This window comes from Thunnus thynnus, chromosome 19, assembly GCF_963924715.1.
Source record: "Thunnus thynnus chromosome 19, fThuThy2.1, whole genome shotgun sequence".
NCBI classification, from domain to species: domain Eukaryota; kingdom Metazoa; phylum Chordata; class Actinopteri; order Scombriformes; family Scombridae; genus Thunnus; species Thunnus thynnus.
Genome location: NC_089535.1, coordinates 4,434,858 through 4,461,339, shown reverse-complemented (window position 1 = coordinate 4,461,339; position 26,482 = coordinate 4,434,858). Strand labels below are relative to the sequence as shown.

Below are 26,482 nucleotides of genomic sequence, written 5' to 3'. Positions count from 1 at the left end.
TCCCAACTTTATTTAGAACAATAAGTGCAATTTCTTGCAGGAATATTGATTACATAGATATATATGTATGACTGATTATGCATCCTCAAAAAATAGAAGCAGATTCAAAACAACAGCTAAGGTACATTGACAATACAAAAAATAAATACATAAATAAATAAAAAAAATAGAATAAAAATAATAAGTACATGTACATAATAAAATAAATACACTTAAAAAGTATCTTTACATTCCAGCAATCAATGTAATAATTTTCAATTAGATTTCCGTACATAACTAAACATACCCGTTGTACCATAAATCATTTCTATATTGAGATGCAATCAACATGAACTACCTGACGCCACTAGGGTCTGAAGTTAATGTATGTATATATACAGAGCATCAATTGTTGTATTCTATTGTTTTAATGTTTTGTGTGCTGTGCAATGTGTTGGGCTAATTGTGGGTTTTAAGTGTTTAACTTGTACAAATATTGTTTGTTTCTGTTTGTATCTATTAAAGTGATGTTTTATATTTGAGGACTCTTGGAGGAATAGCCCAGTTGGGCAAAAAGAGACCCTAATAAATAATCAAAAATCCAAATGAAATTAAAAAAAAATACACAGATGAACCATGTGATGACCAGGACAATTAAATTAATAAATAAAAACATACAGTCCTGGTCAAAACAACAATAGAAAAATAATATAATTTAGGGAAATTTTCAATTTTAGTAAATTAATTATTTAAAACATTTTTTTTAAATCACTGATTCAAAAAAAATCACATAACACATGAGTATATGTTTATTCTCGTGTTTTTGTTTTTTGTTTTGTTTTGGTTTTTTTTGTAATATTTCGTATTAAACTTCACATCCACTTAATTTGAAAATACATAACCGGTAGTATTATTATTGTTCTAGAAGCGTTATTTTCCCCCCACCCGCACTCTGCGATGACCCGCCCTACTCGGCCTCTGATTGGCTCTGACCCCAATATTCTTACCTTAACCCAATCATCTCACTCCTCATGTCTGAACCCAACCAGCATAACCAATGAGAACAACGAGCACTAGCCAATCAGAGGCAGAGTAGGGCGGGTCTTCGCTGAATGCGGGTGGGAAACTCAATAAGGTGTCCTGGAAGAAGGAACACAGGCGTCAAGAAACGTCCCAGTTAATTACAAACTTAAACCTCTTGACAAATACTATTTATTTTGGGGCCTACGTCGTCGGTTGAGGTACGTTAAAGGTTCGTTATAAAACGGTTAAACGGTAAAAGCAGCGATGGCGTCGCCGCTGGAGATGACAGAGATGTACGACAACGCTCTGCTGGGAATCCTGCAGCACGTTGGAAACATACACGACTTTCTTCACATCTATTTTGGGTTTTTGTACCGCAAGACGGACTTTTATCGCCTGCTGTCGGGTCCCAACGACAAGATGGGTTTCCCTCCCGGTGTGGCGGAGAAGATGGTGCTCAAGGTGAAGTTTGTCAACATGTTAGCCGGGTTAAATATTTGGTAAACACGGATATAAGTCAGTTAACCGTAGACTGGACTATATATTGATATTATATCAATATCGTGATGTGAGACTACATATCGTCTTATATTTTGGTTATTGTAATATCGTAATATGGCATAAGTGTTGTCTTTTCCTGGTTTTAAAGGCTGTATTACAATATTGTGTAGTAAAGTGGAGTATTTCCCTTTACCCACCATTATATCCAAATTACTGATTATTATTTATTAAAAATCTTGAGTCATTGTGTAAATATTTGTGAAAGCATCAATTGTCATCCCTTATTGATATCGAGGTATTTGGTCAAAAATATTGTGATATTTGGGTGGATTTTGTCCATATCGCCCAGCTTTAGTTAACTGTCAGAAAAGATGGCAGCTACGACATAAAAATGCTGTTTACGTGTTAAAGGACCAGTGTGCAGGATTTAGTGGCATCTAGTGGTGAGGTAGCAAATTGCAACAACAACAACTTCCAAGCGTGAAGGAGAAACTCTGGTGGCTGCGAAAAATGTGAAAGGTCCTCTCTAGAGCCAGTGTTTGGTTTGTTCGTTCTGGGCTACTGTAGAAATATGGCGGTGCAACATGGCGGCCTCCGTGGAAGAGGACCCACTCCCTATGTAGATATAAAGGGCTCATTCTAAGCTAACGAAAACACAACCAGTGTTTCTCCTAGGTTGACGGCTTTGGGGCGGACGCTCAGCAGCCACTTTCTCCAGTCTCTCTTCTTCAGCGTGGCTGAGACTGACACTAAAATGAGAATTGCTGGTCCACCTTAAATGTCAGTCCACCTTAAGTTAGCCTGGTCAGGTTAGGCTAACGTGTTGCCACTAACTTCGGGGCTAATCCCCTTCAATAGAAAGTCTTTTCTTGGCCTTGAGAAGCTGCAGCATTTACTGTCAGATTGACATCTTCCTGCTAACCTTTTCCTCTGCTCCGCTCGTGTTCACCATCACTATTCTGCCGCTCGCTCAACTACACACTCGCTACGCAAACACAATACGCACTGCCCTATTCCTTAACGGAGCTACGCTACTCTTATAACAGTACCTTTCACATAGACGTCCTTTGAAGAATGGGGAGAGGGACGATGACTCAAAACAATTCCACGGTAACGTTAGGTTGTTATTGTGCTTGCGCAGCGTACAAGTGAAAATCATTAGTAGCCCGTTGATATTAATGATTGTGTAAAATTTTAGATGCCACTCAATTCTACACACTTCACCTTTAATACATTAATAATAATAAAACAATATAATTTATATAGTAACACTTGTAAAGGAGCCAATCTGCATGAGTACTTCTACTTTTAACACCACTTTTAGTAGGATTAACTGAAGACATTTACTTGTATAATTACGTATTTTTTACATAGTGATGTTGGTATTTTTAATTAAATTGTATAGTGTTTCAGGCTGCCACACAGTGGTGTCAGTGCTTCTAAAAACATATGTATCATAACATGTTTTATTGATAGTATTTGGGTTCAACAACAGCTGGAAAATGCCCTGGTGTTTACTGTTTTATTGAGTGTTCATGTCAGATTCCAACTAAACTCTACAGCAGCAGCTAAACGTGGTTAAGTTCCACCTCTCTGGTTAAACATATGTGAATTAATAGACTTCATGCCTTGATCTGTTCTAATCTCATATTCCCTCTCCAGACATTCAAGTTGTTTGAGAAGGTGGCAGAGCACGACAGAGAGAGACACCTGAGCGAGCTGCAAAGGAGGGAGGAGAGTAAAAGCGTTCCTCCGGCAGTTCAAGAGCTGGAGATCACCTCCGGGCCTCAGGAGGAGACGAAAGAGCAGAGTGCAGAGGAGGCACAGATGGAGAGTTCTCCGTTAGACTCTGGGGACGTCTCAGCTCCTCCAGAACCCACTAAAAGCCCTCAGAGCAGCGGCGGCGGCAGCAGCGGCGGCGGCGGCGGCAGCAGCAGCGCTCCAAGACAGTTAGCTCAGGGAGACCAGGCAGCCGCAGCCAGCGTAAAGTCAGCAGAGGAGTGAGTAAACTCAAGTGTTTTTATTCATCTTGTTTTTGTTGGTGAATCAAGTGTCACTTTGTCGATTTTGCACGTAATTGACAATGATATGTTGCCTCTGTGGGCGAAGATCTCTACAAAAACAACCTGCGTTTTACAGTTTAGACAGTTTAATATAGACTGAGTGAAGCATTTGAGCTGCAAACGTCCATCATGTCAGGGGTTATTAAACAGTTTTGTGTGTGTTTTGTTTCAGGAGTCAGGACAAATGTCAGATCGATTCCGACAGTTACAACGGCGCCGTGAGAGAAAACTACAGCTGGTCTCAGGACTACACTGACGTGGAGGTCCGCGTGTCTGTGCCCAAGACTGTTGTTAAGGGCAGACAGGTAAATACAGTCTATTCCACCGCCTGACGTACCAGGAAGTCTGTTCTCATTTCTCAATTTTCGTCTCCAAATTGTTGCATCCTCAGGTGAGCGTGAGTCTGCAGACGAGCAGCGTGCGAGTGTGCGTGAGGGAGGGAGCAGAGGAGAAAACGCTGATGGAGGGAGAATTCACACACAAGATCAACACTGAAAACTCTCTGTGGAGCCTTGAACCCGGAAGCTGCGTAGTTGTGAGTACATCTTCATCTTCACCACGAGAATTACTTTAGAATGAAACAAACTCTGATTTAACTCTTCGACTTCCAGCTGTCTCTCAACAAAGCCTCAGAAGTTTGGTGGAACGCGATACTGAAAGGAGAGGAGGAGATCGATATAAACCAAATCAACCGCGAGCGCTCCATGGCGACGGTTGATGACGAGGAGCACGCCGTCCTGGACAGACTCACCTTCGACTACCATCAGAAGCTGCAGGGAAAACCACAGAGTCATGAAATGGTGAGAAACCCAAAGGCTCGATCGTACAGAATACTGAGACGATCGGGAGAAGACATCAGATATTAAAATAGAAACACTCCTCAGTGTCTAAAAAGTTCTCAAACTTCAAACAAACAGGCTGAAACACTCACTATTGCACACTGCTAAACAACAGATTTGTGTGTAATTGCACGCTGGCACAGACGGCCAAATGCACATTAAACAAACCCAAATCTGAGCGCTTCCCAGATACTGCAGTCGATAAACTCCTCCCAAGTCTTCACGTAGCTATTTGTGGTAGATATTAATGCACTAATAGTCCGATTAGAGAACTGGGAATCCACATGAAAAGCGAGCCGAGCCGTGAGCGGCGTGTTAGCGCTATTGACAATCTCTGTCCGTTCAATCCACACCGACTCCGACCCGCGTCCAGCGTCTCTGTCATCTACCGAACCAACATAGATTTCATGTCGGCTCAACAGGAAGAAGTTTGTCTTTATTGATTCCTGGATTTTATTTGAGAGACATGAGTGACGAACATCAAAAACGTGCACCCCGAGATCACCAGAGAACATATGATCTGGTTCAACAAACTCAACTGTTTTTCACCCAAAAACTCAACTTACAGTGTCAAAACACAGAAAGCAGAAAAATGATACATGAAAGAAATTATACCCGTATGAAGTGTCTCCCTGTGTGCAAACGGCTACAAACCCAAGACATGTGGTACCAACCAACGTAGACAAATGCTCACTGGCTCCATTTGGTCTTAAATATATGACTTTTTAAGACCTTTTTAATACCAAACAATGAGATTTAATACTTTTCTTATGGTCACACTGGTCAAAGAAAACCAGTGAGGACAATAAGGCTTACAGTTATATATTATGAGGTTTTGTCAGTAATGTGTGATTCACTCATTCATGTAAAAAAAGAAACAACTTTACAATAAATTAAATTAGATTAACGAAAGGCAAAAAATTTAAAGAGTAGCAACGTCTGAGAGATCATACATTATTTATTATTTACAGAGCTTCTACTGACGCACTGGAGCAGCAGTTGGAAAGAGGTTTTTTGCATCCCGGCGATGATATAATACCAGAGTATAGCAGCACGTCATTACTAGGAAATAAATTAAGGTTTTGAATAAATCATCGTAAATAAACAAGCAAGCTGCCTGAGTGCCAGATGTAGGTAGTCGAGCGCCAGATGCAGGTAATAAAACTGAATTTAGTCTCTATTGTTCAGCGTGTATTTGGAACAGGTGAAATTCAAAAGCCAATCAATGACAAGAATACATAATTATATAATAGGATCCATCCGTGAAAGGACAACCCTAATGTAGACTCTTCAGATGAAAGAGGTGTGACCTCAGTAATCAATAGAAACGGTAAAAGGTGTCACGATATAAAGGACTGAACGCTACAGACAAGAAAACACACAACAGGAGACAATATATAGAAGGCAGATTAATAAATATATGAAGATGCCCTTAAATAAGACATAAGAAGATGGATCAGTGAGTGCTGGTGTGTTTTTTATTTTGTTTGTTTCATCTTTACGCCAACCGAGCACCCGATTCTCTCTTAAGATTCGGAGCCGTGCTGCTTTATACTTGACGTACAGAGTCGTGCGTTAAACTCGCCGTACACCAGGCTCAGATGCGTCCCGTAACGATGATTGTGCAGCTTCAGGTGCAGCCCAAACTGATCTGCAGCAGAGGGGGGTCGACAGCACGCCGTCTCACCCCTAGATGGCACTGTGGTCATTTTAAGCCCGACTGATGTTTATTTAATGTGTCCAACATCTCCGTGTGTGTCTCTCTCTCTTCCACAGAAAGTGCACGAGATGCTGAAGAAGGGCTGGGACGCCGAAGGCTCGCCGTTCAGAGGGCAGCAGTTCGACCCCTCCATGTTCGACATCCCACCCAGCGCGGTGCAGTTCTAAAAAGGCACGAGACCCCCCCCCCCCCCCCCGCTCCAGCCAAATATGAACTGAATCCTGGTTTATTTTACACACGTTATCTGCAGAACTGTCGCTTGTCTGTCGTGTCGGACGCGTTTGTCCTTCGCCTGTAGAGCAGAAGTGAAGCTGACAGTTTTGGGTTTTGCGTTGACGGAGACGAGTGATGACGACCTGTCATCATATCAAACGCTTGTTTGATGTTTTGGCAGTAAAATTGGGTAAATACTTGTACTGTATTAACAGTTTTTGCTCATTATTTAATAACTCTACAGTGCCTGTGTGTGTTTGTTGCCCCCCAGAGAGTGATTCTGTTATTATTATATTTTATTCTGACGCCAGTTACACCAAACTCTCATTGTTTAAGGATGAATCAGTCAGTTTGTACATGAAGACTTCTTATTCTGTCATGTAACATAATAAAAAAAAAAAAAGCCTAAAAAACGAACAATATCACAACATGGAGAAGATTTATCTTTGTTTCAGCAACATGGATGCAAACGTGACGTCAAGATCTACTGCTCAAATAAGCAAAACATAAAAAAATACATTTTGAAATAAATGACTTGTTTAATATTACTTCTGGGATGTTGGGATTATAACTGATTTTATTTGTCCTTTTAATTTACGCCTCAGAGCAGCGGCTCCCAAAACCTTTTTAAAACCACTTCAGTCCTTCATGGGAAATGTTTCCACTGAGCAGGAAAACATGTCGTGTGACTGTGAGCCGCGTGTCGTTATCTTTAGCAAAACTGCATATTTAACAGAGTTCATAATATGCTGATCTCAGTGTTTAATGCATATTTCATCTGTTTTGATGTCTGGGAACGTAATATAAGATTTAGTTAATGTAAATGTTGGCTTATTTTTGTCATGACCACTTTAGGAACGACTTCTTTAGAGTTTTATAACGAGTTTTAGATCATTAATTGATCATTAATTAGTACTTTGAAAGTTAAAGAACAAATTATTTACAGATAAATGTTATATTTCTACATTTAAAGCTGCTTGATTTGAATTTCTGAAGCGTTAAATGAAACCACCAGGTGAGTCATACCAATAAATGGAACCACTAAAACTTAATAAATACTTAATAAGTCATTATTAATGTCTTATTGATCAGTAATAAGGAGTTAATAAATGATTAGCATCTAATATCTGTTGATGTTAGTAAATAATACTTTATTGATTGAAGCTATTAAGGTGTTAATGAAGGAATTTGTGATGCAGTGTGTTCAGTAATGTTAGTAAATCAATGTCTGATCAGTAATAAGATGTTAATTTTTGCGATTTTATTAATGTGAAATTATTAATGAATGCCTTACTGAGCTAGTAGTGCTGGGCAATATGGACAATATCACAATATTTTGACCAAATACCTCGATATCGATATTGCGACAATATTGTAGGACTATTGATGCTTTCACAAAATGTTTACACAATGAGATTTTTGATAAATAATCGTCAGTAATGTGGATATAATGACTTAATAGTTAAAGGTAAATAACAAAACATCTAGAACAGTCTGGTAAGAGACAGAGAATTACATCACTTTACTGTAATGCAGACTTTAAAACCAGGAAGAGACGACACTTATGCCATATCGCGATATTATGATATCATGATATGGATTAAATATATAATGTAAATAAATATATCGCCCTATAAGCTTGTAATAAGATATTTGTGGTTGCCAGGTTGTTATAATGATAAATAGTTCCACACGTTCTTCTTTCTTGTCAATACCTGTCGCCTACATTACCCACAATTCAATTCAGATCTGATAACTTCTTTCTAATTCACGCACCCAACCGACGCTGACTCGAGTGACATCACTTGAGTCAGCTAATCAGATTTCACAGCAGCTCCCTCTGGACTCACAACAGTCTGTTTCCATATTACAGTTTTACTGCAATGCTTCTAACTGTTGTCAATGAATGACCTCATCAGACTACAGTTATGTACTCCGTCCAGGAATTAATCTCCCCTGATGTTCCCTAATTTATAAATTAGTACTTTGGAAACTAAGAACTTCAGTCTGCAGGCAGACAAAAGGGGGAAATGTGTCTTCTCATCCTCTCTCAGTTAAAGCAGAAATAATGCTGAGTCCTGCATCCGTTTGCATACATCCGGATAGTGCTCTTATACTTTGTGTAACATGGTCTTAAGTAATTTATCATTTTATCTATACAGTCATTGCTCTTTGCACTCTGGAAATGGAAAGAATGACTTTATGATGCACTGAAGGGATGAGAGGAGGAAAAGGAAGATGGAAAGACAGAGTGGAGTAAGACTTAATGAAAACCTTGTATCTCAGCTTGAGGCAAGAGGTGACATTTGAAAATACCCCGTTCTGAACGCTGAATAATGTAAAGATTAGATCTTTGTTGTATACGATATGATCAGAAAACTGTTTCCTAACAACATTATAACTCTGAAAAACATAACTCAGATTAATGTCTGTGATAATTCAATATAATCATGTATCAACTTTCAGTAGATTCACATCTTATTGATGTGATCATTTCATGATGTCCAAATTGAAGATTCATTTAATTATAAACTAAATAAGTTTTGGGTTTTTTAAATTAGTTTTATCAGTTTTTTTCTGTTTTACCTTTATCTGATGTAATATATAGCACTAAGGCATGAGTCATTGCATCCCCATATACTGTGTGTAATTCAGCCTACATTTGTCATATTGTGATATGTATTCAGCCATATAGTCCTGCCCTAAAAGCAAAGCTGGATTATCATTTGGTTAATTTATCAAATTACCAAAATGAGGTATTTTTTAGCATACAAAAATCTACAACTTCCATGAAAATTTACTGGTGCAGCAGCGCTTTTAGACAATGTAGTGAACAACATACAGTTGAGTAAGGTTAAAGGACCAGTGTGGAGGATTTAGTGGCATCTAGTGGTGAGGTTGCAGATTGCAACCAACTGATACCCCTCCCCTTGCAAGCTATAGGAGAACCTACGATGGCCACGAAACTCGCAAAAAACACAAAAGGTCCTCTCTAGAGCCAGTGTTTGCTGTGTCGCTTAACAGTGGAGTACCCCAGGGCTGCGTTTTGAGCCCCCTGCTGTACTCTTTGTACACATGTGACTGTATAGCCACTTTTGACTCCAACACAATCATCAAGTTTGCTGACGACACAGCTGTGTTTGGCCTGATCACAGATCACAAACAGTGAAAAGGTCTACCTGGAGGAAGTAGAAGACCTGACCCGCTGGCGTCAGGACAACAACCTGCTCCTGAACCTTAGCAAGACTCAGGAGCTGATAGTGGACTCTGGGGAGAAGCAGGGAAGGAACTACGCCCCACTTAATATCAGCAGGTCCTCAGTGGGAGAGGGTGGACTGCTTCAAGTACATTGGTGTCCACATCACTGAGGACCTGATCTGAGACTGTTTCACCTCAGACGCTTGAGGAAACTCCAGGTATCCTCTCAAATACTGAGGAACTTCTACTCCTGCACCATCCTTTCCCTGAAAGGGAACATCACAGTTTGACATAGTGGTCAAACTGTGTAATTACAACTTCCGGGTCGTGATGCACACTGGCCCAAAAGGCCTTTTTCCCACAGACGTACAAAGAGAACTGGATAGAGGAAGAGCGCTGGGCTTTGAAGCCAATTTGATATAGTGGCCAAACTGTGTAATTACAACATCACGTGATGCTATTGGGCCCAAAAAGACTTTTTCTCATAGACTTACATTGTGAAAGGAACGTCTGTAAATCAGTGGATACATTTTTTTGAGCATCACAACCCACAATGACTCGTCTCACTATCAGAATTCGATCCATTTGGTCCGATCGTATTTCAAAAGTAGAAGAGCTGCACGATTTAATCGTTTTATCCCCATTCAAGTTAGCCGGAGGGCTAAACCAGAAGTTAGCCGTCTCAGCCAGCGGAAGTCTCTAGTGAGCATGCTCCATGGGTGCATTGGGCCTATAGAGCATGTGCAGTATGTTTTCAGGAAGTGGATTTTTGGCTTCATGCATCACTGAGCAACTTCCATAGAAATGAACAGGGCCCTGGCTCTGACGCTGTATCCAGTTCTCTTTATACATTCATGCTTTTCCCCGCACACAATCATGGGAAGAGGAGCAACTGAAAAACAGTGAACAGTTTCACAACCACCATGAAATGACGAGTTTTACTATCAGAGTTTGATCCATTTGGGAAGTCTAGAAGAGTTACACGACTGAATTATTTTATCCCCATTTAGGTGAGGTGGAGAGCCTAAAAGGAAGTCAGCGGAAGACTCTAGTGAGCATGCTCTAAGGGCCCAAAAACACAGAAGTATGAGCAACATCTGGGTAATTTCTTTACAGCAGGAAGCCCATTTTTTTTGGCTTCATGCGCCAATGAGCAACTTTCATAGGAATGAACAAGGCTTCATCAAACCGGCTCCAATGCAAACCAATGAAGTGACATCACGTCTCACTACGTCATCTTTATATGACAGCTTAATCCAGCCACGTCCAAATGAAACTATTATATCTTTTGTTTCTTATATTTACTAAAAAAAAATGGGCACAAAGATGCAAAAAACGACCCTCTGTAGACTCTGAAGACATACTCAAGACTCACACGTGACGTTTTCTTCTCAATATTGATTCACTGATTCACAAATTAAAGAATATATATTCAGCTCCGGTTACAAGTGAAGTAATTTCTTTATAGGCTGCAGCCAAGCTTCTCTATAGTTGATGATTTAGGCCTATAATAACGTCTAATCAAACGCAGCAACCCCCCCTCCCCCGCCCCCCCGCGCTCCTCAATCAGCCTTTCATTTCACTTTTTCTTTATTTCTTTATTTCTTTTTCCTTTTTTAATTCTCCAACACGTCATGTGGGGAGCTCGCATTACCATTTTGTGTGGTATTTAAAGAGTGCGTCCTCCTCGCCCTCGCCTGGCTGAGCGGAGAGCACAGAGCCGGGACCGTGTTAGTAGTGTGTGAGTGTGTGTGTGAGTGTGTGTGTTTGTGTGTGTATGTGTGTGTGTGCCGGGTTGCAGCTGAACCACTCAGCCGACCGGAGGTTTGAGGTGGGCGGAGACAGAGCCTGAGGTCCTCCCGTCCGCAGCGACGCACCGTGCATTTTCGGACTCGGCACCCGCACCCCGTCCGAGGAAGGAAGCATCATGGCAACGACTACTTGTACACGTTTCACAGATGAATACCAGCTGTACGAGGAGCTTGGCAAGTAAGCCGCTGTTCCATTTCGTTTATTCTGAGTCTCTTTCTTTGCATGCAGCCTGTCCAAAGAGCGTGAGCGGGTGATGGATGCGTCTCCATCCCCTCAAAACAAAACGCACGCTGGAGCTCTCCTGCATCTAAAATTAGGACTCTAAACCTCAATTAGGAGCATTTATCAAGCTTCTTTTGCTCCATTCTTTACATGCATGAGCCAGGCTATGTGACAAGGCGTCAGAGAGTTTGATTTTTTTGCATGAAGATGAGTCCTGGAGCACTTCTGGGCACCCCCCAAACCCTTCTCCTCCTCCTCCTTCTCCTCATCCTCCCAAAGGCTAGTTAGGGACAAACGGGGGCTAATATCAGGGAAAAGCTGATGTGTCGGAATTAAGCCTTCTCATCATCAGCTGGCTTTAATCACTGGCTGGCACACAGCTTAGTGGAGAAGTCAAGAGAATAATACTGCTGCTGCTGCTGCCCTTGATCTACTGCTAATCTAATGAGGTGTGTCCTGTGTGGAGGAAAAATTAGAAAAAGAACAGAAAGAAAGAAAAGAAATAGAGAGATGAGAATGTGTGGTCTCTAATAAGGATGCAGACAAATTGAAGAGGCTATGGGTGCCACAGTGGGTAGATGCAAAGTGGACTCAATGTCTCTGTCAGATTGTGCGTGGGTAGAGAGGATCTCTGTGCACTGTTTGCCTCACAGGAACATTTATTCCACAGCTCTGGATTTAAAAAAAAAGAAAAAGAAAAAGCAAGTTCAGTCCTTGAACATTAACGTTAATGTTATATTTTTACAGGCTGCTTGCTTGTTTAGTGTTTTTATGATGGCTGTGATCTGTGTGTGTGTTTATGTGTGTGTGTGTGTGTTAATGTGTGTGTGTGTGTGTGTGGGATGTGATAAGTTAAAAAGACAATAGACATGCTGCAGTAACAGCAGCTGCCCTCACTGATAACGGAGCCTTATTGCTGTTTTGCTTGCGCTGTCACTTTCTGGTGTGTTTTTGTGTGTGTGTGTGTGTGTGTGTGTGTGCGTGTGTGTGTGTGTGTGTGTGTGTGATGCAGATATATAGAGACACGAGGACTGTTGATTATCCAGAAGGTAATATTGAGCCTGTAGTGAAGAGTTAAGAGTCGAAGGGGCGACCACCACTCCCCGACTTTAAATCCTTTTTTATTGACCCTGAATCCATCACATCTGCTCCGGAGATGCAACTAATGATTACTTACACTGTCAATTAGAATTTTGATTTATTGATCAGTCAGAAAGTGGATAAAAATGCTCATCACACTTTGTCCGACCAACAGCCCGAAACCCCAAAATGTTCAGTTTACAGTCATATGACGTAAAGAAAAGCAGCAAATCATCACATTTAAGCACCGATTGATTAGTTAAACTGATTCATTGATTAGTTGCCAAATTGTTTTGGCTTTAATCAGCTGATCTCATCTGAATCCTTTCCAATCTCTAATTATAAACAACTTAATATTTGAGAATTAAGCCTAATTAATGTTCAGTAGATCAGCTGATTGATCGATCGTTTCATCTGCTTATCAAATCTGAATACTTTGCAAATTCCTCACCGAATTTATTTAAGTTTATCTTTCAGCAACTTTAAGCAACAAAACTCATAAGTTAATATTTAAGACAGAAAACTCAAAGATTGACAATGTTTTGATACATTTTGTGTTGATCAGCTGATCGATTAATCAACTAAACATTTCAACATTAATCTGCTTATCAAATCCAAATGCTTTCGAGTTCCTCACCGAATCAATTTAGTTGAAGCTATCAACAACTTTAGGCAACAAAAGTCATGAATAACTTCATATTTTACACCTGCAACTCAAACGTTGCCTCTCTAAAAAAATATTTTTATTGATCAACTAATCGACTAATCTTTCAAAACGAATCTGCTAATCAAATCTGAATCCTTTGAAATCCTTTTATCAAATCTTTTTAGGTTTACTTTTTAGCAACTTTCAGCAACAAATGTCATAAATAATCTAATATTTAAGACCTAAAAGTCAAAGATTGACATTGTTTTGATACATTTTCTGTTGATCAGCTAATTGATTAATCAACTAAACAAAATTTGCTTATCAAATCCAAATACTTTCGAGTCCCTTATCGAATATATTTAGTTTAAGCTATCAACAACTTTAGGCAACAAAAGTCATAAATAAGTTAATATTTCAGACATACAAACGCTGCCTTATTGGAAAAATATTTTCTGTTGATCAACTAATTGATTAATTGACTAATCTTTCAAAATAAATTTGCTTATCAAATCTGAATCCTTTTAAATTCTTCTAGCTTTCAACAACTGTAAGCAACAAAAGTCAGAAATAAGTTCATATTTAAAACCTAAAATTTTGACATTGTTTTGATAAATTTTGTGTTGATCAGCTAATTGATTAATTAATTAAACATTTCAAAACTGAAACGTTTAAAACCTTTTAAGAAAAGATTTTAAGAAAAGCAGCAAAACCTCACATTTAAGGAACTGGAACCAACAAATTCTTGGCATTTACTCAATAGTTGCCATTTAATTTTCTATTGATCAACTAATTGATTAATCAGCCAATTGCTTCAGCTCTGTTTCAGATGTATGACATCATTGCTACTTTTTGCTTATAGAAACAGGGAGAAGATAAAATATCAGAGTTATTAGAGAGATTTGTTTCACTCTGAGCTGAACTAATCCAGGTTTTGGATCCAGATCCTGACCTCCTGACTCCCACCTGCCGTGCAGATAACCTGTCAGGTCGAAGCTCCGCTGCTGGTCGCTGCCGCCGCACGCCAGGAGTGTCAGCGTCATGTGTCATGCTTACTCACCCCGTCTCCTCATAATGCGTGTGCGCGTTAGAGTGCTCGTGAGAGTCGGGGGCTCTGAGGGGAGTGAGTGTTTCATTGCGTAACAATACTGAGGTGAGATAAAATTAGCTCAGAGAAATGACAGAGGTGGTTATTTCTGTTTGTCTCTGTTGGGTTTGATGAGCAAATGTGGCCCTAAAAACTTCACCACACACACACATACACACGCACACACACACACACACACACACACACACACACACACACACACACACACACTTACTTATCCTTGAAATGCTGCTTTTCTTCCTCTAATTCTTGCAGTGTGATGCTGCTCACATTGCTGAAATTATTCAACTCATAAGTAAGAGTCAGATAAGTAAGAGTAAAGAAGCCTGTAGACTAGTTTATAAATATATCAGGATGTTTGAAAGGATAAGGCTGGTGATTTTTTAAAATATCTACAATTCCATGAAAAGACCAAAACCAACAAAGAACTTATCTACTTACAAGTATTATGTGTGTATCTAAAGCCTGATATATCTTATTCCTCTGAGCTGTAGACCTCCGTTGTTGTCTAAAAAGTATTAAAAACACGTCAGTGAGTCACACCGCTGCACTGAGTGACATGTTCCTTCATTATGAAGAGTTTGGTCATGTTAGCTTGTTTAGAAACGGCTCCAAAGGCTAATAACAGCGATCACATTTTCACTCTCTGGAGAGTAGTTCTGTGTAACGGTGGAAAATTGCGCAAACATGGCCTCTGCCACTTCTTGCTCGTCGCTATGGGCATCGACACCAGCTGGCAAGGATGTGGAGATATTTACATTGCGATGTCAACACGTTTTTAGCCTGTTAGCATTTCCTTGCTAGCATTGTGTACATAAACAACTCACTGCTTTCTCCAAAAATTTGCATTACTTTACACCAAGCCACATTTCTTTTGTTGTTCTCCTTTTAATCTTGTACAGAAGCGTAAAAAAAAATGGAATTCCTGAAATGGCAACGATTATTTTCTCTTCCGCTTACATCTTCTCATAGCTTCCTGGTCCACCATCAAGCTAATTTGTTTGTTGTTTGTTAATAATCCAAGTTTCACTGCATCACTTCCAAATAAGTGCTTTTGCATGAAGCAGAAATTTTTCTGCCTCCCTTTTTTTCGCGCCACTGATCAGTCAAATTGATTCACTGGTGTTCCATAGAAAAGGAATGGGGACAAACTTCATAGGCCATTGAGCATGAGCAGGAACATAGTTTGTATTGTATACAACTGATATTTTTCCACATCTTCTCAACTTGTATGAAGTTTACGTTAGAGAAGTAAGTGCTCTGTACCAGGTTGTGGAAATGTCCGGAACACATGATTATATATACGCAACAGAAATTCCACTTTTTCCCTTCATATCCTGTGTTCTGCTGTCGATGGCTGGAGGCAATAAAGAATCCAAGTTTTGACACCAAAGTGACATCACTGCTTACGACCAAGACATTTGTTCAAGTACAAGTACGCTTCTATGGATCCGTCACATTCGCCAAAATGTCTTCTAGTGCGTCAGAAATATATTCATTCTCACCGTAGCGATCAGACTCTGACTCAGACATTGTACATTTTGTGATATATAGCACAACAAGCTGTGAACAGAGCTGCATTCCCGCACATGCTCAGTGGCATCTGCCTTGCACAGAACTACTCTCCAGAGACTGAAAACGTGATCGCTGTCATTAATCTTTGGAGCCGTTTCTGAACAAACTAATACGACCAACCTCTTCATGATGAAGGATCATGTCACCCAGTGCAGCGATGTGGCTCACTGATGTGTTTTTAATAGTTTTTAGACAACAACGGAGGTCTACGGCACAGAGGAATAAGATATATCAGACTTTTGAAACACACGCAATACTTGTTAGTAGATCAATTCATTGTTGGTTTGGATCTGCATATTCACCAGCCTGATCCTATACAGGCTGAGAGGAGGAAACAATGAGGTCAATCTGATATCTGAGATGCCCCTTTGATAGATGCTGACGAAGCTTATATGGCAGCTGACCCGTCTCCTGTCTCCTCTCTTTGTTTCCCCAGGGGGGCCTTCTCAGTGGTGCGCCGCTGTGTCAAACTCTGCACAGGCCAAGAGTACGCCGCCAAAATCATCAACACCAAAAAGCTCTCGGCCAGAGGTGAGAGGAAGACGTTAACAGATACCCTGTAATGTGGCTGCATGGTGGGGAGGGGGGTTGGGGGTTTCATCATTATGCTATGTATGTGTGTATATGTGTGTGTATGTGTGTGTGTATATGTCCCAGATCTGAAAGCTCACATTAGCATATTTTAGCGCATGTTTGATTCTAGAGTGTGAAGCCTTCACGTCTGTTCCTCCGAGAGAGGCAGATGACGGTTTTCAGTCAGATGCTCGGTCGAATCCACGGAGATAGAGAGACGAGGATCAGCAGAGCATCAAAAGAGGACGAGACTCATACCAGCATTTTCCTGAACAAATTGTTACGAGGACAGACTCTTTAACAGGAGGAGAAAAAAAATCACAAGTTCGCTCTCGGTTTTTCACACTTCTTCTACTACGGATTTGTTGTGACAGAATGTGACATTTCCAGACACAATGTCGAACTGTGATGAAGCAAGATCCTGTGTTTGTCTTTTTCTCCCAGTGTTCTTCCTTTCTTGAACTGTCAAATACTGTAAAAAAAAAAAAAAAAAAACGGCTCAGAAATCCTCTAAAAATAGCAACAATGGTGTAATTACAGCGGAGGAATGAGATCATGGGTGGGACGATGGCGGCGTGAATCTCACACCACCTTTATTATAAACATACACGCGTGACTTTTCACATTCACAGCCTCGTCCCGCCCGGTTGCGTGGTCTTTGAGGTCACATCATACAGCCATTTCTGTTTTTGCACGACTGACACAGATATCCAGACTGCAGGGCAGGACTCACTCTAGAGCCGTCAGTCACAGAAAAAGCAAATAAAGGACACGACACGTCCTCCACTCAGCTTGACCTTCTCTCCTCTCTGGTTTCCTCCCCATCTCTTCTCATTTCCTGTTCTCTTGTTTCCTTTCCTCATCTTCTCTCCTCTGTTTGTTTTCTCTCCTCTCCTCTCTTGTTTCCTCCTCTTTTCCTCCGCTCCCACCTTTCCTCTCCTCATCTCTTCTCATTTCCTACTCTCGTTTCCTTTCCTCATCTTCTCTCCTCCACTTTTCCTCTCCTCTCCTCTCTTGTTTCCTCCTCTTTTCTCCTCTCCTCATTTCCTTTCCTCTTCTCGTTTCCCCCGCTCCCTCCTTTCCTCTCCTCTCCTTTCCTTTCCTTTCCTTTCCTTTCCTTTCCTCTCTACCCTTGTTTCCTCCTCTTCTTTCCTTTCCTTTCCTTTCCTTTCCTTTCCTTTCCTTTCCTTTCCTTTCCTTTCCTTTCCTTTCCTTTCCTTTCCCCTTGTTTCTTCTCCTTGCTTGTTTTCTCCTCTCCTCTCCTCTCCTCCTCTCTCCTCTCCTCTCCTCTCCTCCTCTCTCCTCTCCTCTCCTCTCCTCCTCTCTCCTCTCCTCTCCTCTCCTCTCCTCTCCTCTGCTCCTCTATCTGGAATGAGGGGTTAAATGGGCATCTGGGACAAATGTAGCCCTCAGGCTGCTCTCATCTGTGCGTGTGTGTGTGCGTGTGTGTGTGTGTATTAAAGTCTTGTGTGTGTCTCACCTTCAGAAGAGTTACCAACACCTCTACAAACTCTAAAACGAGGTTGTATCCTCTCGTACGGTGCACCTGCGTGCACGTCAACCTCACTTGACCCAATCTGCTTCATTTTCTTTCACTTTTGTCACTTTTTTAAATCTGAGATGTCGCCGTAAAGCTTCAGTTTGACTTTGTCTTGTAGACCATCAGAAACTGGAGAGGGAGGCCAGGATCTGCAGATTGCTCAAGCACTCCAACATTGGTGAGATTCTACTGTTTTTTAAATATACAGATAGACGAGATTGTCCATGAACTCCAGGACGACACATACAAGTGTTTTCTGATCTTCGAAAACCGTCAGACATCACTGTTAAAAAATAATGTTTAAGGTCTGGTTAGGTTTAGGGGAAGATCAAGGTTTCGGTTAAAATGATCACTTTGTTAAGGTCAGAGAAACGAGGTGTGAACCTGCTTGTCAAGACTGAAGCAATAATAGAGGCGTGTGCATGACGTATTGAATGATGAAATAAAAGACGATAAAAATATGTGCCTCATATTTCTTAAAAAGAAAAAAGATCAGATCGTTTTGATGCCTCTATCGGTCTTTTTCTCCATCTTTCTCTCTCTTTGCCTCCCTGCAGTTCGTCTCCATGACAGTATCTCAGAGGAAGGCTTCCACTATCTCCTCTTTGACCTGTGAGTTGCTTCGTTTCCTCTCCCCTCCCTCCTTTCCTTCCTTCTTTCCTTTCCTTCTTTCCTCCTCGCCCCCACTTCTTCTCTTCCTCTTCCATACCGTGCTGCTCTCCCTCCTCCCCCATCTTCTCCTCCTTCTCCCCTGGTGCTTCATTTTCCACTCCCTCCCTCCAATCCTCGCTGCATCTGTCTCCTCTATCTTACTTTTCTTTCTTTCTATATATCCGCATCCTCTTCATCTCCTCCTTTCTCTCTCTTCTCCTCGTTCCCTCCTCGCTTCCAAGGCAGTTCCCCCCATTACATAACAGTCCTACCCCCCCCTCCCTCCCCCATCCCCCTCAACCTCCCTCCTTGCAGCTCCCACTTTAGCACACACACACACACACACAGATACATCTACACTCCCCCGCACTGGAGCCAGTCTCCATGGCAACCCAGTCGGAGTGAATCCTGCAGCCGGGGTTTCCCCCTAATGAGGACATCCCCCTCCTGTCAGTATGTGTTTGTGTATATGTGTGTGTGTGTGTGTGTGTGTATGAGTGAAAGAATGCGCTTATGTATATAATTTAGCGCTTTAACCTCCATCTTTACATTCCTCAGGGTGACAGGAGGGGAGCTGTTTGAGGATATTGTGGCCAGAGAGTACTACAGTGAAGCAGATGCCAGGTAAACACCCCAACGAGTCTCTCCATCTCTATGGCCCTCTCTCTCTTTTTTCTTCTTCATCTCCTCCTCCATGTGTCAGTCCTCCAGCCTCTGCAGTCCTCCAAACCCCTTCTCCTCTCATTATCACAAACAGACGTTGTATTTTGTTTTTTGTTTTTTTACAGGCTTTATATTTCTGATGGAAAATACCTCTGCGCAGTTTTCAGCACATTTGCTCTGTGAACTGAATTGCAATCGAGGTCGTGAATTTTTTTTTTTTTTCCTTCCCACCCCAGAATCTTTACAGACAGATGGAAACATACACATGCACAAAATGCACACACGCCCACGCTGTAAACCCCCTCAGGAGGTAGACTTAAATCAATTTGACTGTGGAGGCGGTTTGCAGAGGCGAGAGAGAGAGAGAAGAAAAGAAGGGGACATTAAAAGGAGGAAGGGAAAGAGGTAGAATGAGAAACGCAGCAAAAGAAGGAAAAGATGATGTTTTTCAGCTGTTTTTCATCCTTAAACATATTTATCTTTCACTCTCATCTCTCTGACTGTTTTATCACCCCACCTGTTGTCATATTCAGGGCTCTAAATGACGCCTTTTATATTGTATGCTGGCAGTGATGCTTTCATCAATCATGAAGACATTAAAGTATCAGTAGTCAAAAACATGATGATAACAATCAGACTTCAAGAGGAAACGTATTTGAGTTATTATTATTATTATTAATTGAGTAATTTCCAAGAAAAATGCCAAAATTCTCTGTTCCAGCTTCTTGAATTTGAATATTTTCAGATTTCTTTAGTCTGGTATGATAGTAAATCAAATATATTTTGGTTGTGGACTGTTGGTCGGGACAAAAAAAGACATTTTAGTTTGCATCTTGGGCTTTGGGAAACAATGATCGACATTTTTCACCATTGTCTGGCATCTAGACAAACAACCTATCGTGCTGGATCTGCTGCTTTCAACATAAAGAAATCTAAGCATCAGTTATTTACCAGCACCAAAAACCATGATGATAACCATCAGGCTTGAAGGGGAAGCATATTTTGTTTTCTGAGTCTGCACAGACTGTGATTAAGTGAATGCAAAGTCTAATGCATTTAAAGCAAAATTATAAAATAATGTGATGCATTCATTTGTTTCAAGAAGCACGGATAGCGCCTGTTTGTTCAGTGCTTTTATCTATTTTAATTATTCAGGTACTCAAGTGTAAAAGTCCAACACATAGTGATTCATCAACATGACATTTAGATAGTTTAGATGTTGGTAAAAGCATTAATATGAGGGTTAAAAGTCTTAATTATCATATTTGAAAAATACCACATTGAGTACTTTCCTAGTGTGCATTTTTCTAGCAGTGTAGTTTATGTATCCTCATGTGTTTTATTCTATTTTCAGGGTTCAACCTTAACTACAAATATGCAAATTTAGGCAAATACAAAAAAAACAATATGTGGCAGATGCAGAGGCGATCAAGCAGGGGCTCTTTAGCTATTTGCTAGCAGCTGACAAACCTCCATCTGTAGCATATTTCCCCCCAGAAATTAGCTATCATCACATTATTCTCTAAATAAAACTGTCAACTGGCTTTAACCAGTTCTCAGGGGTTGTAGCTGATGAGTTTCTCTTTGTTTCCTAATGAATGTACAGAAGATTAGACACACATACATTTAATATTGTTGCCCATATCCCACTTTGATACAGCTATCAGCTATTAGCATATAAGAGTTCACTATTTTCTTCTTACAGTTAATGATGCAAAACATGCATTGATGGACTTCACTCAAAGTGTGACTCAAAATGTGTGCCAAGATATAGATAACTAATATATTTACATTTACCTTGTCAGAATTTAGAACAGTAACTTTTTAAAAGTGAATTAGCAGCAGCTCTAGCTAGCTAACATGACACATAAAGTCCAGTGAGAAGCAGCGCTAATAGTAGTAATATTGTTAACCAAGACTTCACAACTAAACATAAAAGCTAATTCTTACAGTTTCCCGCGTCAACGACGTGGCACAAGTTAAGAGCAGAAGCCGCCTCGTGCTAGATAATAGCAACGTTAGCATGTATGAAATTTATGCTGTTTGCCAGCAAAATATACCAAACATGCCAGACATCAAGTGTAATTGCAAAAACTCATTATATTAGATTCCTGAAGTGTATATAGGCAAAGTTTCACTAAAACAGAATAATATAGGAAGTATTATCAGCTGATGAGGAACACAAACAGAAACTGTGCTAATCTGTGAATCACTGACAACCTTTTTATGTCTGTTTCACACTGAAACTTAAACACTATTAAACATGCTCTAAAACAAACTTTTGCGCCATTAATTAAACCACCCATAAATATGCAGTAATCCTATTCTAACTATCCTTTTTAGGACTGGATGAACAGTCCAACAGTCCAAGACTCCTCTTATAGAACTTAAGCAGTAGTTTCTAGTGATTTCCAATTGAAGTCTCATTAATAAAGGTGTTCTGCAAGGATCTCTTCTTGATCCTCTTCTATTCACCATATACTTAATAGCACTGCCACCCCATATTGTAATGTACGTTTTTATGCAGATGATACCATTTTATATACCACAGCTATTCTCTTAATGTGAGCAATACAAAGCTTACACTTGTATTACATACACTTGGTTTAATATCCTCCATTTCCATACTTAGTATACATACATACTTACATCAACCCAAAAATCTACTTACATTTAGTGTTTATCATTGAATTAAAACACGGCTTATGTTTTGTTTTTAATAATGCATTATATAAAAATGCACAGAGTGATTTTCACAGATTAATCAACTTTACTGTAGTCAAATAAATGCTATTAAAATGCTACTTTGACAAGAAATTATGTATTATTTTATTTGAATGAAGCAGATTTAAAGGTTAAGAAAGATAGAAATATAAAACTGATGTTTGGTAAATTTTGGTCTGGCAGATGAGCACTAAATAAATTGCATGAAGACTGTTTTTTGCACTCAATCCAGTGCTTCCATACTGAATTCCCAGTCAGAATACAAGGCACATATCTAACCAGAATGATTGTGCTGGTTTTTCTCTCATTGTATTGAGTATCTTTCTCTGTATTCTTAAGCTACTTTTCCTGCTATTTTCTTTTCTCCCTCCTCATCTGCCTTCATTCTCCCTTGTTCTCTTTGCATAAATTATTTGTGTATTTGTGTGTGTGTGTGTGTGTGTCACTCTATGTGTTTTTGTGTGGGTGTGTGACTAGCATGGCTTGATAACTGTCCAACAGTATCTCACTGACAGTTTCCTCTCCATACTCCATCTGCACACAGAATAGCTCAATCCCTCCCTTCTTTCTCCACCCTGTTAAAAGGGTCGGTTCACCCAAATTACCAAAAAAAAAACATATTTTCTCATTTATCCCTCTAGTGGCATCCAGACATGTAGATACTTTTGGTTTTGTGTGTCCTGGTTTTGAGATATTTGTTTCTCAGATTTCTGCCTCTATCTGGAAAAAATATCTAGATATCTAAAAAAAAAAATATCAGTGACAGAAATATGGTGTTTGTCCAGAAACAGTGTCCTCATTTCATAGAGAATATTTCTTCAATATAAAGTATTTACAATGAAAATTGATGACAGTGACATCTGTTAAATAACAGACATATTGCTGAGTTTTTAGCCTTGTTAGTGGTGTTGCTTTAGGGATGGCAATGTCCAACGTTTGGTTGTAGACTGAAGCATCTCAACAGCTATTTGATGTATTGCTATGAAATGTTGTACGGACATTCATGTTCCCCAGAGGATGAATATGTCCGACGTTGGTGATCCTCTGACTTTTCCTCTAGCGCCACCAGCAGGTAAACTTTTCTGCTGAGTCTTTGAAATACTGTAGTTTGACCTCTACTTGTTGGATCAGCACTGTGTTTGATGCAGATATTCATGGTGCCCAGAAGATGAATCCTTCAGTAATCCTGCTGACTTTTCCTCTAGCGTCACCATGTGGTCGACATTTTTGGTTAAGAGAGAAATGTCTTGACAACTATTGGATGGATTGATGTGAACTTTGGTCCAGACCTTCATGTTCCCACAGCAGGAATTGTATTTATGACTGATTTATGACTACACATCTGCAAAACTAATGACATTCCCATCAACCTCAGCTATACTTTCTGTTTACTTTAAAAAAACATTCAACCTGCTAAACATGTTAGCATTGTCATTGTGAATATGTTAGCATTCTGACATTAGCATTTAGCTCAAAGTACCATTGGGCAGCCTTACAGAGCTGCTGATGTAGCTGAAGACTGCAACAGACATTGGCAGCACCACATAGTGTAGTGTAATTTGATCAGTTGACACCAATAGTGCTCACACACAGGAGAAGTAGTCAGGATGTGCAGATCTGCAGGGTGAGTCTTATAAATTTGCTGTTGTTCTGAAAAGTTAATGCTGAGAAGTCAGATCCTGACAAGTTGATGTGATGATGCACATCCAAGATGCAGTCAGCGTGTAAATAGAAAACAATAGCCCCTTTTACACAGCCAGGCAGGAATGCTGCAGCTTTATTCCACCTCGCTGTTCTGTATGAAAGGTACGGACATGGCGTGGGGGGGCAGAGTTGCTCCGCCAATAATCTGGCTATGGAGGTAGTCGCAGAGCCGGATCGACATCTGTGTAAAAGGGACGCTGTTGTGTTACATGTCATACCTCCTCCTGAACGTGGGCATGCTATGTAAAAGCACACACAGGGGCGGCGTTATGCTGGCTTTGTGTGGTTCAGTGTAAAAAAAAAAAAGAAAAAGCAGCTTAATGCAGGATCTCTGTATAAAAGAGCCTAATGAGTTCAGGTGTTTTGACACGCTGCTGGTGTGTTGGAGATTAATCTTGTTTAAATTTAATCTTTGAATACTGTGAGCGCCACAAATTAAATTTCCATTCACCTCCGGTTTATTGGAGTGAATCTCAAAGACAGATATCTCACAGCTCGGGGCGAATAAAACCACAACTACCTGCCTGACAAGTTAGAGATAAATCAGGAAACATGTTCTTTGTGATTTGGGTGAACTGACCCTTTAATCTTCCTCACATAGCTAAAAACATCCTCCTCCTACCAGATTATCCTTTACTCCCTCCACCTCTCTGTATTACCGACCTTATGCTTCCTTTTCCTCCCCGTGTTCCCTCCGTTTATCTGCTCCTCACCCTGTTGTTTTGTCTCCACAGTCACTGTATCCATCAGATTCTAGACAGTGTGTCTTACACCCACCAACATGACATTGTGCACAGGGACCTCAAGGTGTGTGTGTGTGTCTCATTGTGTTGCATTGCCCTGCACCCTCCGTATATAAGGGTTGTTCTTTATATGCTTGTGTTTTATTGTTACTCTTTAATTTATGCCTGTGATGTTAAAACAAACTTGCCTGTGCCTGCTGTCTGTCTGTCTCTTTTTTGCGTTTCTGCCTGTCTTCAGGTTTTTGCTTTTGGGACTCTTGTTGCACTATTTTAAACGGTCTGAACTAGAATTGTGATTTCCTGTGGGCCCGAGCAGACAGGGCACCATACTCTGAGAAAGAGAGAGAGAGAGAGAGAGAGAGAGAGTGAGAGAGTGAGAGAGTGAGTAAGCATGAGAGAGAAAATGAAAGTGAGGAGCGTTCATGGAGTAACAGCAGAGTAAAGCCTAAAACCTGCTAAATCTTTTCATCAAAGGTGCTGCCGTTCCCTGAATAAATTACACGACAGAAACGTGCAGGTTAGACACAGTGTCTCCCACGTGGAGCTGCAGCACACTCCTACGCTGCCTGACTAATGTTTGGCCCCTTCTTGAAAACAGAAAACAACAAAAATGTACACCTTCTCACCCTTTGTAGTTCACAGACAGGTTCACTGTTCACACTTTTTTTTTTTTTTTGCGTTTGTGTGCGAATGTGGTGCACAGGGAGAGCTTTCCTATATGGATACTGAAGATGTGTGTGTGTGTATGTGCATGTTTTATAGGATTTGTTTCATAGTAATTTAAGAAAATCTTCCAAGAATCAAACAAAAAAATGAAAGTGAATATGAATTATTTGAAACCTAAAAATTACCTGAAAGGCAAAACTTAGAGTAAAATATTCAAGAGTTCTACATTTTATCACAATATTCTCCTCTTTTCTGTCACGGATTGGATTTTATCTTTTGCTGTCACTATTTTCTGTTCTGTTCTTTAGTTTTTCAGTTCTGACACAGTTCATTTGTTTTGTAGGGAAAGGTCAAAACAGTCTCTTGCGACTGAAACAGAAGGTAAATGTCTTTTTGATTTTTCTTTTAGGTTATCATTAGTAATTATAAACAACCATATAGATACGTTGGCTGCTGAATATATGAATTTAAACGATGTGATGCACGTTTGTTGTTTGTTTTGGCCTTAATCAGCTGCAGGACAGTGAAATCTAACACGCTATTTATCCAGTGTTGCTGAAGGTTAATTTAGTTTACTGGGATTTCTCTGCCCACAGTGTCTGTACACTGAGCTTGTCAATAAATCAGATGAATACCAACAACCCCCTGTTTACTGCAACTTCAGCTTATATTAATGTTAACCAGACCTAACAACAAAAGGGAAATTAACATTATTATATCATATTCTTTAGTTTTATTATATATATTCAGTGACTCGTATCTATATATATAATATATATTTATAATTTCTAATAATAACTTAAGAAAAGTTAAAGGGGGCACATCATGCTAATTTCCAGGTTTAAATTTATACTCTGGAGTTCTACTGGAATATCTTTGCATGATTTCCAGTTAATAACTCCTTATTTATCTTCTACTGGTCCTTTATGCAGCCCCTCAGTTCAGCCTCCGTCTGAAACAGGCTGTTTTAGCTCCTGTCTCTTTAAGATGATGACATGATGAGCCCACTCTGTTCTGATTGGTCAGCTTCAGGAAGCTTCCTCCAGCTCCGGAGGCTACATAAGCAAACTATAGAAGCAGGATTTCACTTCTTTTTCTCCTTCTTTACCTGAAATGGAAACTTCTTAAATACATTGGGACATGTTGGAGCCTGAATAAGATCTGAAATATGTGAGTGGACAACGTGAACAACCCGAGGAACAATCTTAGCAACAAAAGCTACTGAACGGAAGACCATAT

General features: G+C 40.2%; 2 protein-coding genes across 9 annotated transcripts in view; both read left to right on the top strand.

Annotated features, from left to right (window-relative positions):
• The first annotated feature begins 1,090 nt into the window (after positions 1-1,090).
• On the top strand, positions 1,091-6,886 carry nudcd3 (NudC domain containing 3). The gene is made up of 6 exons (XM_067574430.1): positions 1,091-1,464; positions 3,166-3,503; positions 3,739-3,871; positions 3,958-4,101; positions 4,178-4,366; positions 6,182-6,886. Exons 1-6 carry the CDS (start codon positions 1,267-1,269, stop codon positions 6,290-6,292), a joined length of 1,113 nt encoding a protein of 370 aa, XP_067430531.1. The 5' UTR covers positions 1,091-1,266; the 3' UTR covers positions 6,293-6,886.
• A 4,181-nt stretch (positions 6,887-11,067) lies between these two features.
• LOC137170709 (calcium/calmodulin-dependent protein kinase type II subunit beta) overlaps positions 11,068-26,482 on the top strand; it is a 51,843-nt gene continuing 36,428 nt past the window's right edge. For 3 of the 8 annotated variants that reach the window (XM_067574241.1, XM_067574239.1, XM_067574238.1), the window contains exons 1-5: positions 11,077-11,525; positions 16,416-16,510; positions 18,211-18,270; positions 18,650-18,704; positions 19,302-19,367. In XM_067574241.1, the coding sequence (XP_067430342.1) occupies positions 11,464-11,525; positions 16,416-16,510; positions 18,211-18,270; positions 18,650-18,704; positions 19,302-19,367 (338 nt within the window). In that variant the 5' untranslated portion in view covers positions 11,077-11,463. Of the gene's footprint in view, positions 11,526-16,415; positions 16,511-18,210; positions 18,271-18,649; positions 18,705-19,301; positions 19,368-24,568; positions 24,642-26,482 lie in introns of those variants that run through there. The other 5 variants (XM_067574246.1, XM_067574242.1, XM_067574240.1 and 2 more) reach the window with 3 other exon arrangements.

Coding starts and splice junctions, on each gene's coding strand:
- nudcd3 (XM_067574430.1), top strand. CDS start 1,267: ATGGCGTCGCCGCTGGAGATGACAGAGATGTACGACAACGCTCTGCTG. Junction 3,504..3,738: donor AGCGTAAAGTCAGCAGAGGA/GTGAGTAAACTC, acceptor GTTTTGTTTCAG/GAGTCAGGACAAATGTCAGA. Junction 3,872..3,957: donor CTGTTGTTAAGGGCAGACAG/GTAAATACAGTC, acceptor TTGCATCCTCAG/GTGAGCGTGAGTCTGCAGAC.